The sequence below is a fragment of the Temnothorax curvispinosus genome, unplaced genomic scaffold (genome assembly GCF_003070985.1).
Source record: "Temnothorax curvispinosus isolate PA1 unplaced genomic scaffold, ASM307098v1 QBEX01011003.1, whole genome shotgun sequence".
In the NCBI taxonomy this organism is placed as follows: Eukaryota; Metazoa; Arthropoda; class Insecta; order Hymenoptera; family Formicidae; genus Temnothorax; species Temnothorax curvispinosus.
The window spans coordinates 142,717-156,374 of NW_020220783.1; the positions used below are offsets into that span (position 1 = coordinate 142,717).

The 13,658-nt window shown below is 42.9% G+C and overlaps 1 protein-coding gene across 1 annotated transcript in view; it reads right to left on the bottom strand.

The window, feature by feature from the left end:
• Positions 1-13,658, bottom strand: part of LOC112461060 (protein patched) — a 38,639-nt gene that overhangs the window by 8,870 nt on the left and 16,111 nt on the right. The window contains exons 3-6 of the mRNA XM_025026128.1: positions 4,235-4,424; positions 3,482-3,551; positions 1,077-1,174; positions 530-749 (exon numbers count right to left, since the gene is read on the bottom strand). Of these exons, the coding sequence (XP_024881896.1) occupies positions 530-749; positions 1,077-1,174; positions 3,482-3,551; positions 4,235-4,424 (578 nt within the window). The remainder of the gene's footprint in view (positions 1-529; positions 750-1,076; positions 1,175-3,481; positions 3,552-4,234; positions 4,425-13,658) is intronic.

The window sequence follows — 13,658 nt, forward strand, 5'->3', positions numbered from 1 at the left end:
CCTTCGCGAGCATATGCGCGCGAAGGAAACTCGGCGATTTCAATCGCGCGGTGACGCGCGGTTAAATATTCATCGTCGTCATTCCGCGGGTCGGACATCAAAGCGCCCACCGGTCCTCGTATAACGTACGTGCGCACAACCGGCCATCGCATCCGGTAGAGAATTTCAAGCGATCGCTTGTTATTCCCGGCGCGAGTCGCGCGGACGAATGTCTCGCCGGTGACAGTCTTTATATTATCTTGTCGCAGCGTCTACTCCTTTTCTTTTTCGTTCAACGCGACGCACACGATGCGTGCGCGTTCGTCGAATTACCGGCAACTATCGCGGATTCCTATCCCACCCTCGTCCCGTTTCCGAAATCTATCTTCCAGTCGAGGCACGTACTTAGTTATCATGCTTCTTGCGCCGCAAATTGTATTATAAATTCTATCTAGCGATTCTATCTACCTACTTAGCGATTTTATAGGGTTCAATAGAATGACGATTTTAATGAGCCGAGCGCGAATGACTATATGTGAGAGGATTTTACCTTTTGGGATTGTTTGTTAGGCGCGGTTTCCGGGCATTCTGGATCCGCCGGATTCAGACAGGGCTTGCTCTGATAGCCGTTCGTTATTCCGGCCCTCCTCATGTAGTCCTCGAGCGTTTTAAAGGGAAACTTGCTGGACTCGATCAAGTTCTTTATCTCGTCCAACAACGTGGTGGGATTGAGATTCGTCCACTTGACGCGTCTGTTGCTCTTCACGCCACTGTTCAATCGAAAGAAGAAATCTAAATGGTTTCGTCGGTGTAACTGATTTATTGTTGTGTCCAAACAATTAAAATTTGTAGTAGAAAATCGAACAAACAGATCCATGACAACGATCCACGAGATTAAAATTTATCGTTAAAATTAACGGAAATTATAAATACATAAACAAATTAATGCAAGATCAATTTATATATTTAATTAAATTGGCACATTTAAACTTCGATGCATTAATATTAGACAAATTTAGAGAATATGAAAGTTTGTTGCTAAAACACTTCTTTGTCGTCTATCATTAATAAATCGCGGAAAAGTTGACAATACTTACGGTATGTGAACAGGAAACTCCGGACCCAAGAGTTTACTACCCTCCCAGAAACAATCGAGTGGGGTGATAATGGCGCAAGGAATAATACTGTCGAAGATCTGCAAATAAAAAAAAAATTAATAAGCACACATCTTCTCGCTAGCAAACGAATACGTTTTAATGTCACTAATGAAATAGTACGCTTGGATATCATCATTAATTATCTAAACGCTTAAAACGCCGATCTTGGAATTTCCTGGTACTGTAACAGATTCCATGATGATTAAAATTCGGAGGGATTACTTCCTCCGCTCCGAAAAGTGATCGTTTTGGCGTGAAACGGCTCGAGCCACACCTAACATGATGCCGCATACCGCAGCGGGACGCCGGCGTCATTATTCAACGCTAATTGCTCGTTCTCTTGTCCCGAGCCCTTCGCAACTTTGCCCCGTGTGTATGCAACCGACATGGCGCGTGCACATCCGCACACGATTGCATACGCATAGGAGAATTTGCATCTTCAAAAAGATGCATAGGTACTGCCTAGCGTAAATCTCTTTACTGTGCGAATTTATGGGCTTGTTTTCTATTGCTAAATTGATTAGGGTTAGATAGTTCAGAGTTTATTTTTTTCCTCCCAATTTTGGAGTAAAAAAGATAAACTCTGAACTAGTGCAGTCAGTTCAGCAACAGAAAATAGAAAACAGACTTAATATTTTGATTAAATATATTTAAGCTTAAATGAAAATTATGTTTGAATCTCAGATTATTATTTGCATTTTATTATTACTATCATTCCAATACATTATTGTTATTTGCAATAATAAAAATTTCCCATTTCTAAAATAGAGAGATTTGCGCTGACCCGTTTCAGTTATACAGTGGATATAAAAGCGATCGAGAGCAAGGCGCGTTCACGCATGAAATATAATCCGCAAACAAGTTATGGGATGCCAGATTCAAACTGTGATTCAATTCAGTTCAATGCAATTTCATCGTATCGTAAAATCGTATGATATAACGCTCCGGAAATCGAAAGCGAGTTAAGTGGACGAATGTTAGCTCACGAGTGACGAGCGGCGCGAGAGCCTATGTTAACGAATGCAAATCACGAGTTTGGCGAGACCGCTTTTCAAGTGTCATTCGGGAAAACGCGACGGCGACATGCGCCGAGATCTGTTTGAGCAGCACTTAGATATTTTGTACAGGGTGTAATCTAAGATGATCTTATCCCGCCGTCGGATGCAAGGCGCGCGAGGCTTACGAAAGAACGTGGTGCGCGGACCGCCCTATTCGAGTTTCCTGGAACCCCGAGGTGGGCCCTCGGTAATGGCCTAGTACCCAGAAAACCCGTATGACGATCGTTAATGTCCGGAGTCGGACATTAGTCGGATCGGATTTTGTTCGCCGCTCTATACGGAGAAAACCTTTTTCGCCCCCTCCCCCCTTATTTCTAGCTATTGTTGAGAGTGCTAGCAAAAATAGCAAACTATCGAACATTTCCTTAAATCTCGGATACCAAAACGTCTTGTAGCGCAAATAGAAGATAATTGGATCTTCCTGTTTCTAATAAAAATTAAACGATAATAGAATTGTATACGTATTATGTAATGTTAAGAGAGAAAGCGAAGGGGAGAGAGGAAGAGAGAGAGCCAGATTCGTGGCCATGCATAAGTTTTCGACGGCGCATAAAAAGGCAGTCCCTCGCGCGAAACACGTTTGTAATGTCCCGGAAGCCGAGGATTGGCGTACGTGATGAGATCTCGAGACGTGCGCGCGTTTTTCCCCTGAGAAATACCACAGCCACCGTCGTTTCTCTAACGCGCTCACTCGTTAGCCGCGCGCAAAGTGATGTAACGCGCATACACGTTCGCGTCGATCTCTCTTCGATGCGGATATCAATGAAGTCGTTATAAATTTTAAATGTTTTCCTTATGATACTTCTCTAAAGAAAAACAAGATTCCTTATCGATAATTCGTACATACGTCATGTCAATTAATCTTTCGACTATAATATCCTATAAGGAAATAACCGAGCAACAAAAGATAGAAATTTAAGTAAAATATCGAAGAATTAAATACATAAACAAATTCAGTATACGATTTGTACGGCACAAATTGTTAATAAAATAATAACGTAAAATGGTAAATTGATATAAAAGAAACGTTTTATTGCGCTCGAAAATTTCGATGTCGGACGTACGCGATTATATTTTGCTAACGACGGTTATCGATAGCTTATTACGCGGACACGTCGTGAACGTGTCACGTGCGCGCATTGATGCCTTCACTAGGGGTCTAATGGGACCGGGAGACGGTGCGTAAACACGTGCTCGCGCGCGCGCGCGCCATTCATGCTGTACGTGCGCGCGTGTGTGCATCCGTCTCGGATGCGTGTACGTGCGTATATATGCTAGCTGTATTACCTGGTCGATGTAGTGCATGTCGAAGTTGGGTATGCTCGGCGCGTAACACAAGTCCTTCAGCTTCCACGTGCTGTAAATGACACATTGCATTCGTGACTACGAGACTTTGAGTCATTTCATTCTTAAAGTAGAGACGATCGACGGAAAGATCGATCGCGCGAATTAAGCTGATAATTTTATCGGCGTGTCTGCGAAGCAACGATAATAATTAGTTAAATTACATCAATGCTTAAAACATTTAATGAGATGGAGAGAGCGATAAATTCCTATGTGAAAAAATAGAAAATGTATTTTTAAAAAAATTCTTTTTTTACACGATGCTTTGCTTCCAAAAAAAAATTAAGAATAAAAAACGAAAAATTAATATCTTCTATCATTTTTAAGGTTAAATAATTTTTAACATAAATTATTTTAACAATATTTGTTTCCCTGAACAAGTTATTTACGAAGTAAAAAATCATATCTTTCTACATCAGGATACTGTACATTCTAAAATACTATAGGAAAGCATATATTCCGCATTTTCAATTTATTCTCTCTCTCATGTATATTTCCTCTTCTCCCGATTTGTATCACCGGTAAATAAGTCACCCCGTATAAACGCCACGATTCCGTCGTGGGGATTAATTATGCCGCCAAGCGATCGAGTCTCTCTCTCTCTCTCTCTAATTAATTCGGCTTTTGAATTAAACGCCGGACGTTCCCTTTCCGTATACAAATGAGAAAGCGCAGCGAGCGGAGGATAGGACTTACATATCGAACAGGTGCACCTCTATATTCATCGCAGCCTCCAGCACTACCAAGTGTTCCCTGAGCGCGGCCGGGTGCAGGATATTCGCCCCGGAATGCCTCGGCGTCTGGATGACGAGCTGGTGCGTCGAAGCGGATGCCTCGCCGAGTACTTCCGACGCGTAAGTAAGCTCCTTTTCTAACCTTCCACCTTCTGCAAACAAAAGTCAGCGAGCGATTAGTTCACCTGCTTCAAGAACACTTGCGCGAGATGCTTAACACGAGTTTCTTTAATTATAATTATAATTCGAGATTATAATTCCGTGGCTGTCGTTAAAGAAAGAGTACAATATAAATTGATAAAAACTATTTAATTATTAATGTTGCGTCTGTATTTTTTGTCCCCTGCTTCCATTTAAATATTCAATGAATGGTACAGTTATTCGACGGATGAATAGTTTTCTTAGATCGTTATTTTTGACACATACGATAATTTTTACGTCGAATTTCTTATTAGACGAGGATTAGTAGAATTGTGATACTCGTTCAAATTGGACTTTTACGAGAAAATTAACATGGGAACGATGTCGCGAGTTTCAGGTGTTCTTTCAGACACATGGGTGACTTTGTAAGCCTTCCGGCGGACGGTGTTTGCGATCAGCACAGTTCCCCGAAGAGAAACATTGGCCGAGACAGTGTCGTAACACACACGTTTCCGCGCGTCTTTGTACTGACAAAAATTCCTGGCAGTCTACCAATAAAACATTCCCAGAAACGGACATGAAAATAGCGGATCGAAACGCGGGCGGGAGAGAACGATTCGCAACTCGGTTGGTCAAAGACCGTCCCTGCCGGCGTTAGCGGTTCATTTTTTCCTTCTAACGCCCATTTTTATCAGTGTAAGCTAACTTTGATCTCGGTTTAACTTACTTTTTGTCTTTCTCTAAATCTAGAAACTAGAAAAAGATGAAAAATCAGTTTATCTAGAAATTAAAGTTAATTTGCATTGGTAGAAACGGACATAAGAGGGATTACAGACGGCTTTTGCTCAAACATTTGGAATTAGAGAAAGGTAAAGAGTTAAATCGAGATTAAAGTTAAGCTGCATTGGTAAAAACGGACATAAACCGATTACAGAGTTTTGCTCAAACGTTCTAGCAGAAAAGCAACGGAATGTAGCAATGGTGCGCGTTAAAGAAGAATCCAATTTATTTTCGACGCAGAGGGCTCGTCGAAATTCTGTTCTTGACGATATAATCCAGAAGCTTTGAGAGAAGGCTTCCGGAGTGGAAGAGACGCGTCGCGGCTTCGACTAAAGGAAACATCCAAGTGTTTTCGTACGACGCGACGTCGTGATATCGCGGTCGCGCTCCATCGTTCTCTCCAAAAAGGAAGACCTCGCGGAAGAGATTTCAAAGAGATCTTGAAAAAAAAAGGAGGGCAAGTTATTCCGCCTGGAAAGTGCGCACGTACGAGCATCTCGCGCGAGGATCCACTTCGCTTTTTATTAAGCCATTTGAAGGAGCGACAAGAAGCCCAAAAGCCGTATCTTTGCGGAGGACGACGCGCTGCGATTTAAAGGAGCATACACCGTATATACGGCGAGCAGTAGTAATGGACGAGGGGCACACGAGGATGATGGCCGTTGTGCGCGCGCGCGGGGTACCCTGGTATCCCACCTAGTCAGATTTCACCGTCAAAAATGCCGACGGCGTATTTGCTCGTTCCGCCACGACGCGGTCGCCGTGGACCACCCGTATTGCTCGCCGCGCGAAAGTGGTTCTCAAACGGCCTCGCGGAAAGGACAACGAAACGCGAATAAAGAAACGGAAATTATTTCCTACAATCTGAGGAAAGCATGAACCGACAATGAAGTTTAGAAATTAACTGTTTAACTTGCGAAAAAGGACAGCTCGTGCCCCCGCACGAAACACCGTAATTTTATGGGCGATATATGCAATACCATTTTTGGTGTGTGTATTAGTGTTTTTTATTTTTATCTATCAATTAAGGAAATTAAACATAACGCACGAATGTATTCAATTAATGCTTTTAAAATTCAGTTCAATTTAATTTGTTAATTAAAATATAGCTGAATAAAGCTTGTTTAAGAAAACTTATAATAAACAAGAAATAAAAAATTAATTACAACCATAAATATATAAATAATAATAAAACATTCGTAGCAACAAAATATAAACACAATTTCTTTCATTTCTTCTACATCCGGGATCAAATATTCTTCCTCCTTCCCAATAAAAAAAACGTGATGAATACGCTAAAAAACGCAGATCTCCAGTTTAACTCTTCTTGCGAAAATTGCTAAATAATAACTTAGTGCAAAAGGTTTATCATTTTTCTATCAAGCTCTATTTTAGATAGTCTGAGAATTTAAAGTTTTTTAAAAAGAAATTATAAAATTTCTTTGACAAATTTGAGTAAAGTATTACAAATTTTATTGAAGTCAATGATAATTATTTAGAAAATAACGTAATTTCATTTTCAGCCTTATTCGACAAGCAGGAGACTATGTGCACAAAGCAAAAATAACATAACTTGTGCAGCAATTTCTCTGTATAGACATCATCAAATATTCCGATCATTTTTTTCGGTCGCTAAGAAACTCGCATGACGTAATTGCCGCGACGATAACAGTGAGCTTATGCGTTTGTGAGTCGGCCTGTAGAATGCGGTCGGGCACTGAGCGTAATAAAGACACTACTCTCTGCTCTACGAAGCAAGAAACGTGGCTTAACGGTGGAAAGCGGAGGAGAGGAAAGAGGTGGAGGAAGAGAGACAAAAAGAGAGAGATAGAGAGAGACGGAAAGAGATAGTGAAAAAGGGCAGCACCGCCGACGGAGGGGACGGTCGGAGGGGGACTAGCAGGCAGGATACACTCGCGAGGGGGGAGAGAGAGGTGGAGGAGAGAAAGAAAGAAAGAGACGGGAAGAGGGCACCGGGCTTGATTTATCGACGAGGCGTCTCTGTAATTATTTCTCCGTCTCTGTCTCGTCCAAGCTCTCGGGAGCGAGCGGCTTTCTCGCGCCCCCTCACGCACCCCCCACCCCCCGTCCCGTCTATCTGCACCCTTCCGGCTACCGTGATTGCGGTCGCGCGCTCTCGCATCTCTCCGCGCGCATCGGTCCCGCTCGCTCCGGGGCACCCTTGAATGGCCGCGTCGTCTTTCAGCTCTGTCGGCGCGCCTCATTCACCATTCCTCTCCTCTATTGTTTCCGCGAACTTCCCGCGAGCATCCCGGCGAACGGGGGTGGATTCGCGCGGGGACGTTGCATCCGTTCCACGACGACGACGACGTCCGATCTTCCCAGCTCTCTTCCGCGACGCGAATCCCGGGGGTCCTCCCGTCCTCTTTCTTTCTCTCTTCGGGGAGTTCTCGAAGGTCAAACCGAGGGGTCAGCCGCGTCGACGTTAATGCGATATCACGATCGCGTCTTCCAATTGTGAAGGGGAAAGAGCTCTATTAAGCCGGGAATATAACGATTGCACTATTCGACCGCTGGGAAGCGATTGATATATCCGATAGTGAACTGACGTTTACGTTCAACCCGAGATTCGAAGGTTCTCCAGGAAGAGGAAAACGAGAGAGCCCATGCTCAAGTTCCGCCCTCTGTCTCCCGGAGAGAGGGAAGCAGGTGCACGCTGGTTCCCTCCATTTATATTACGAGGGATTTCCCGTTCTCATCTCGCCCCGGTCTTGCGCTTAAAAGCCTAATCAGTTTAAATCAGTATCACCGGAGTTTCTAACAATTATATCTGTTATCTATCTTAAGTTTCAATGATTTGCGTTTAGAGATCCTCATGTAACACACAATTTCGTCGTTCGATTTACTTCAATACCTAAAACGTATCAAAGACCAAAGTTTTCTGTTATCGCGAAATAATATTGCTATTGACATTGACAATCAATTTATTCATATTGATTGATATATTGATAAACGTTCATGATTTCAATTTATTTACATTTTTTTAATATTCCAATTCACACATTACGAAAACTAATAATAGCGGACTATCTGAGCTGTGACAAAATGTAAATTTACTTGGCTTACTTGCAGATTTACTAGGACTAGCCCGCAACGACAAAAGCATCTAATGGAGAACGAAGAGCCACCTTAGATGACGTAAGCGTCTCACTCCACGTTGAAAAATACCCTTGGCGCTGTTATTATTCAAATTATTTATTCTAGATCGATCGGCGGTCCTCATCGGAGTTGGATCTATTCATCTCCGGCCGGCGCGCAAGTGCGGACAGCTTTATGGCATGTGAAAACGTAAAAACCACGTGGCCGCAGCCTCGTTAGGGGTCCTTGTTCCTCGCGACACGCCCCGGCTGGCTGCGCGATGGCTCGAATCTTCGAGGAAATGCTTAGAAATTCCTGCGTGCGAGGAGAGCGTGCCCGCCCGCTTTCCGTGAGATTGATGGGCGGTTCTTCACGGCGGCGTTCAATTTCTCGTTCCCTATAACGAAATCCTGCCGATGTGTCTTCCTCCTTCCACCGACCTCGAATATATCGGCCGGCAAAAAAAAGACCGAAACGTCGAATCTTTCTAAATTTAAATTCCAAGTTAATTGAGATTTACATTGGGAAAAAATATATTTATGTATATAGATGGAACACGTAAGTTGGAATGCGACTCTTATAAGGCAACCTTCGTCAATTATTTCATAATATAACGTATTTTGTTAAAAAACGCGAATCACAGATAGGTTCCTTGTCTTTCGTTTTCTCCCTATACCCCTTCCCCTCTCCCCCACACCCCCTCTCGCGCTCGCTGTCGAGGTCGCGGGCCTGTACACGGGTGAATGAGAGTCACTGAGATTGGATGGGGCTCGGTTCCGGTGAATGGTCGCGGTGGGTGGCCCGGTGGGCTCTCTGTGCGCCAAGCCAACCCAGCCAGCCAGCCAGCCAACCAACCAGCGGTGGGCCTGCGTGCCTGAGCTGAGCTGAGCCAAGTCTCGGATCTTCTCTCCGGAGAGTAGAGTCGAGTCGAGCCGAGTCGAGCGAGAGCAGAGCCTCGTCGTCGTCGTCGTCGTGGGGCCCCGTGGCTCGCCCCCTTGCCCAAGCCCGAGTCCCTTCCGCCGCAGTCGCTCACAGTCGCTCGCTCGCTCTTCGTCGCTCTCCCGACACACTCCCGTCAGGAATAGTCAGTAAAAGGGGCCACAAGAGAGTTCCTATATCGAGTAGCTGTTGGCCCACCCTCTCCCGGGCCGCGCGCACCACGCCGCACGCTGCTTCCTTTCTCCATCTCGCGGTTCCTCTCTACTTACTACTATCCGTCCAGTGCGCATCAATCGCACGACAGAGAGCTGAGAGAGCACACAGTACCGGCTATTCATCCGCGAGCGCTTCATAGAGGATTCGACGAATCTTTCAGCGGGAAATCAATTTAATATTCTCGGGACTCTATTGCTTGACTTAAATTATTTTAAGTTTGATAAATACGTTCAATTATTCGTAGAGATAAGTCGACTGTAATGAATCGGTGCTTTCCCAGAAGGCGCGAGTCTTAGAAATGAATAGAAATGAGTGTTGTTATAAGTTCAAAGCTATAACGATTGGTAAAAGATGAAAGTCTACTGCGCGCAGTGGAGGTAGAGGATTAACATTATTATAGTCTCATAGTGCGGTAGCGACTTGAGATCGTGGCTCTCTAATAGCAGGACGCTATTATCTTGTTACGGGGTGGTCCGCTGTCGGTGATACAATAATACCGCGGTGATGATCTGTGAAGTTATCATCTCATTTTTAGAACTTCGACATAATAGAGTACTGTCTTCACCATGCAATTTCACAGTTCCCGATGTTTTGAAAATAGTTTTGAAGAGTTAAATGTGAAAAATATTAGGAAATCCAAAAAGTGTCCACTGCTTATTTTCATTATACGAAAATTACAATGTAACTCTTTTCCTCATTTCGATTAGAGTTGATTTGAATTTTCCAACACTTGTCGAATTTCCGAAAAACAAATCTTTATCTCCCAGAAATTCAGAAACTTAAAAGTGCAATGATTTTTCATTTCTTGAATAAAAATTTTTCAAATTCCTATGGTTGAATTGTTTTCTTTTTTGGTCCAGAAATCTCTTCTGGAATTTTCTTAAGAGCTCTTGATAGCCTCGAGAGTTTTATCGAAAAATATTAGGATTCAAGACGATCCTAACAGAAACGACAACAATGACGCATCTGAATTTTACTAAAAAAAAAAACCGATAGAACTTTAACGGTACGTAGTAACTGAGCCAAAAAGTTTCAAAAGATATTATCAAAATTTGTGATATAACTTATGAACTGTTTATTAAATCTGATCAAACTAGAGAGGAATAAACTTATAAATTACTTAAATTAGTTTTCTCATAATCAGATGAGAACTCCTTTCTATCAGCAAAAAATCAGTAAAAAATACATTAAGCAGAGACAGTTCTATACTAAAAATAAAATTAGATATCTAGCAGTAAATAGTAAATACTGTATGAAGAGAGTGTATCCCGTCGCAAAATCATATACTTGAATATGTAAAATTCAATTTATTATCTATATATCGTAACGCAGAAAACGATATATCGAGTTAGAAGAAGTCTCGCCACTTTCCCCACTGATTCATGAAATTCGGAAGATCAGGAACTACAAAAGTAGCTCGATCAATCTGACGTACTTGGAACGGCCTGTACACAGGGCCAAGGAAGCCGCCTTGTCGCGTTAGTGCGACAAGGACGGACGGAGGACGAAAGCACGACCGTGCACGAGGGCCGGCCCGAGTGCTTACATCTTCATTAGGCCTCCATGCCTTCCAGTGGGCGAGAGCGAGGAGAAAGGAAGAAGAGAAGGAGAGAGGCAGACGCGGCTGAGGCGAGACTGCGAGAGGAATGAGGAGTGAGAGAGAAAAAGAGAGAGAGAAAGATCGGAGGAGGGGCCGAGAGGAAGAAAAAGGGCACGAGATGTGAGACGAGAGGAGGATGGAGCGAGAAAGGCCGGTAAGAGCGAGCTACAAGATCGTCGTCCAAAGACCCACCAGGAATCTGTTGTTGTTGCACCGATGGACGGACGGACGGACGAACAGACGGACGAACGGACGGACGGCCGCATAAACAGAGGATCTCATCTTCTGTTTACTCGCCGTGCATTGTGCACGCGCGCGAACGCCCGCGGACCGCTATGCGCGGACGATATCGGCTATCGCGCGGAGGACAGTCGTCGTCGGCCGCTCGCCCGATCGATTCGGGGCCGCGATTCGTGACGCGGCGCGTGATGCAAAGGCGTTTTTATTTCTCTGACACACATACACGCGCGAGAATCACCGCTCGAGACGATCGGACGATAGTTGCGCGCGGAAGAGGAACCAACCGGCTTTTTAACCGGCTGGATCTCTTAAAGATCCTCGTTGCTATAAAACGTTCAACGTGGCACGTTGTAACGTAATGATTTCATCAGAAAATAGCTCATATATGAGGGAGCGACGGCTTTATTTTTTCGACTCGACACAATCGGGGAATTTTATTTCTAACATTCCTCTAGAACGAGACTTCGGATGAAAGTCAACGATACAGATACGCTCGGTACACTTTAACACATCGATATGGGAATAATTCTGTTCGGTGTGACGACGAATCTCGCTCGCATCGCATAGAATCTTAATAAATCTTTATCGGTTTTAATTCTTGATTAAGTCGTATATTAAACCGCTCGATCGAGACCGGCCGAGTGTTATCCTAGCGCTCATTTCGACTTTGCATCCTGTAGTTAGCAGCAGTAAATGCAAATTACGACTTAATGGGCATGTTACGACCGTTAAGAAGCTGTAATTTATAGGCTACACAACCATCCGCGTTAAGAAAACCTGAAGAAAGTCCGTACGTGAAAAACGGGTTTGCAAATAAGATATTTATACTGAAAGGAAATTAATGGACAATTTATTAAATCCAGATCTTCGAAACAAGTCAGTATACTCAAATAGCTGAAAATACCGAATAAAAACTAATAAAAACCTCTAATTAATTAATTTTCGTGCTTTTAAAATTAAATTTTAATTTTTTCAAGAAATTGAATCTTTTCGTCTTTTCCTTCCAATTAATTGTTTCACTTTGAGATGTAATAATAAATATTTACTTCGGAAATGTATAATGAGACATTTGTTACGCGAGTTACGACGATTCGGGAAAGCAGATCTTTCTTGAAACGTTCTGTACACGTTGTTGCTCTCTTACCCGAGGTAGACATAAAATAAGCTATTCTCGTCTTTTTCCACCGCACTGTTCTCTCCCCACTGTGAATGCTAAACGCTCCCCGCCACACACACAGTTGTCCGAACGGAGAAAAAGAAGAGGACGGATATTGGCGCGTGTGCCATTCACGATTCGGTTTAACCTTCCGGCAATCACGCCTGCGTACGAAAATGCACGAATTCCACGATTCAGTCAAAAAACGAGCGTGCTCTTCCTCGGGCAAAGAGAGACAGTGATTCAGTACTTAACTTAATAATGCGAACGTGAACGATTTCTGTACCTCAAAATACGGTATTTCGCTGCATCTCAGTATTTTATTTTTTATCAGTTATAGCACAGTTCGACACGCAATTAAAAATATATTTAATGGAAAAAACGATACGCGGATTGCGGCTTTGTTTTCAAAATCTTTCTCTCTTTCCTTTTATCGATTTTCTTTCCTCCCTTTAATACCTTTGTCGATATCGCATTTTTTCGCTACGACTGGTAACGCACACCGCGCCACTTTTCTCGCATCGAAAATAGCGCAACGAATTCGGAACGAAAGAAAGCGCGACGGTTGTAGGTACGGGTGCAGGTGATTGAAAGCCGATACTCCGCGCTTGTACCAGACGCAGTTGCACGCACCGATCACACATTGCCCGGCTCCCAACGGCGTCAGGTATAACCGTATCGGCGCCGAAATTTTTTCTCGCCACTGTCACAAAATTCTTTCTTTATATCTTATTATTATCGCTTAAGAGTTACTTAGCATTACTAATGTCCATTTCTACCAATGTAAATTAACTTTAATCTTGGTTTAAGTTATCTTTTATCTTTTGCTTCCTCATAGAGGAAGCTTTGTTTTCGTGAATTTTGTATATGAACCTTTGATTGTGTATAAAGTTGGGTCTAATCAACCAAATTTAAATGATTTATATATGAAATAGGGGTAGAAGAAACCAACAAAGAGATTGGTTTTTGAGTTTTTGATGCCAATATGTTCAGTGTTCTAAAATGTCGAAATATTGCATTAAAATCGCATGTCCGTATGTATGTATGTATGTATGTATGTGCAGATTTTTTTAATTCTTAGAACTAGAAAAAGATAAAAAGTTAAATTAAAATTAAAATTAATTTATATTGGAAGAAAAGGACGGTACGACAAACCTCAGGTATCACCGAACATAATGTTATTTTCACAACTGCTCTATGTTACTTGTTGTTATA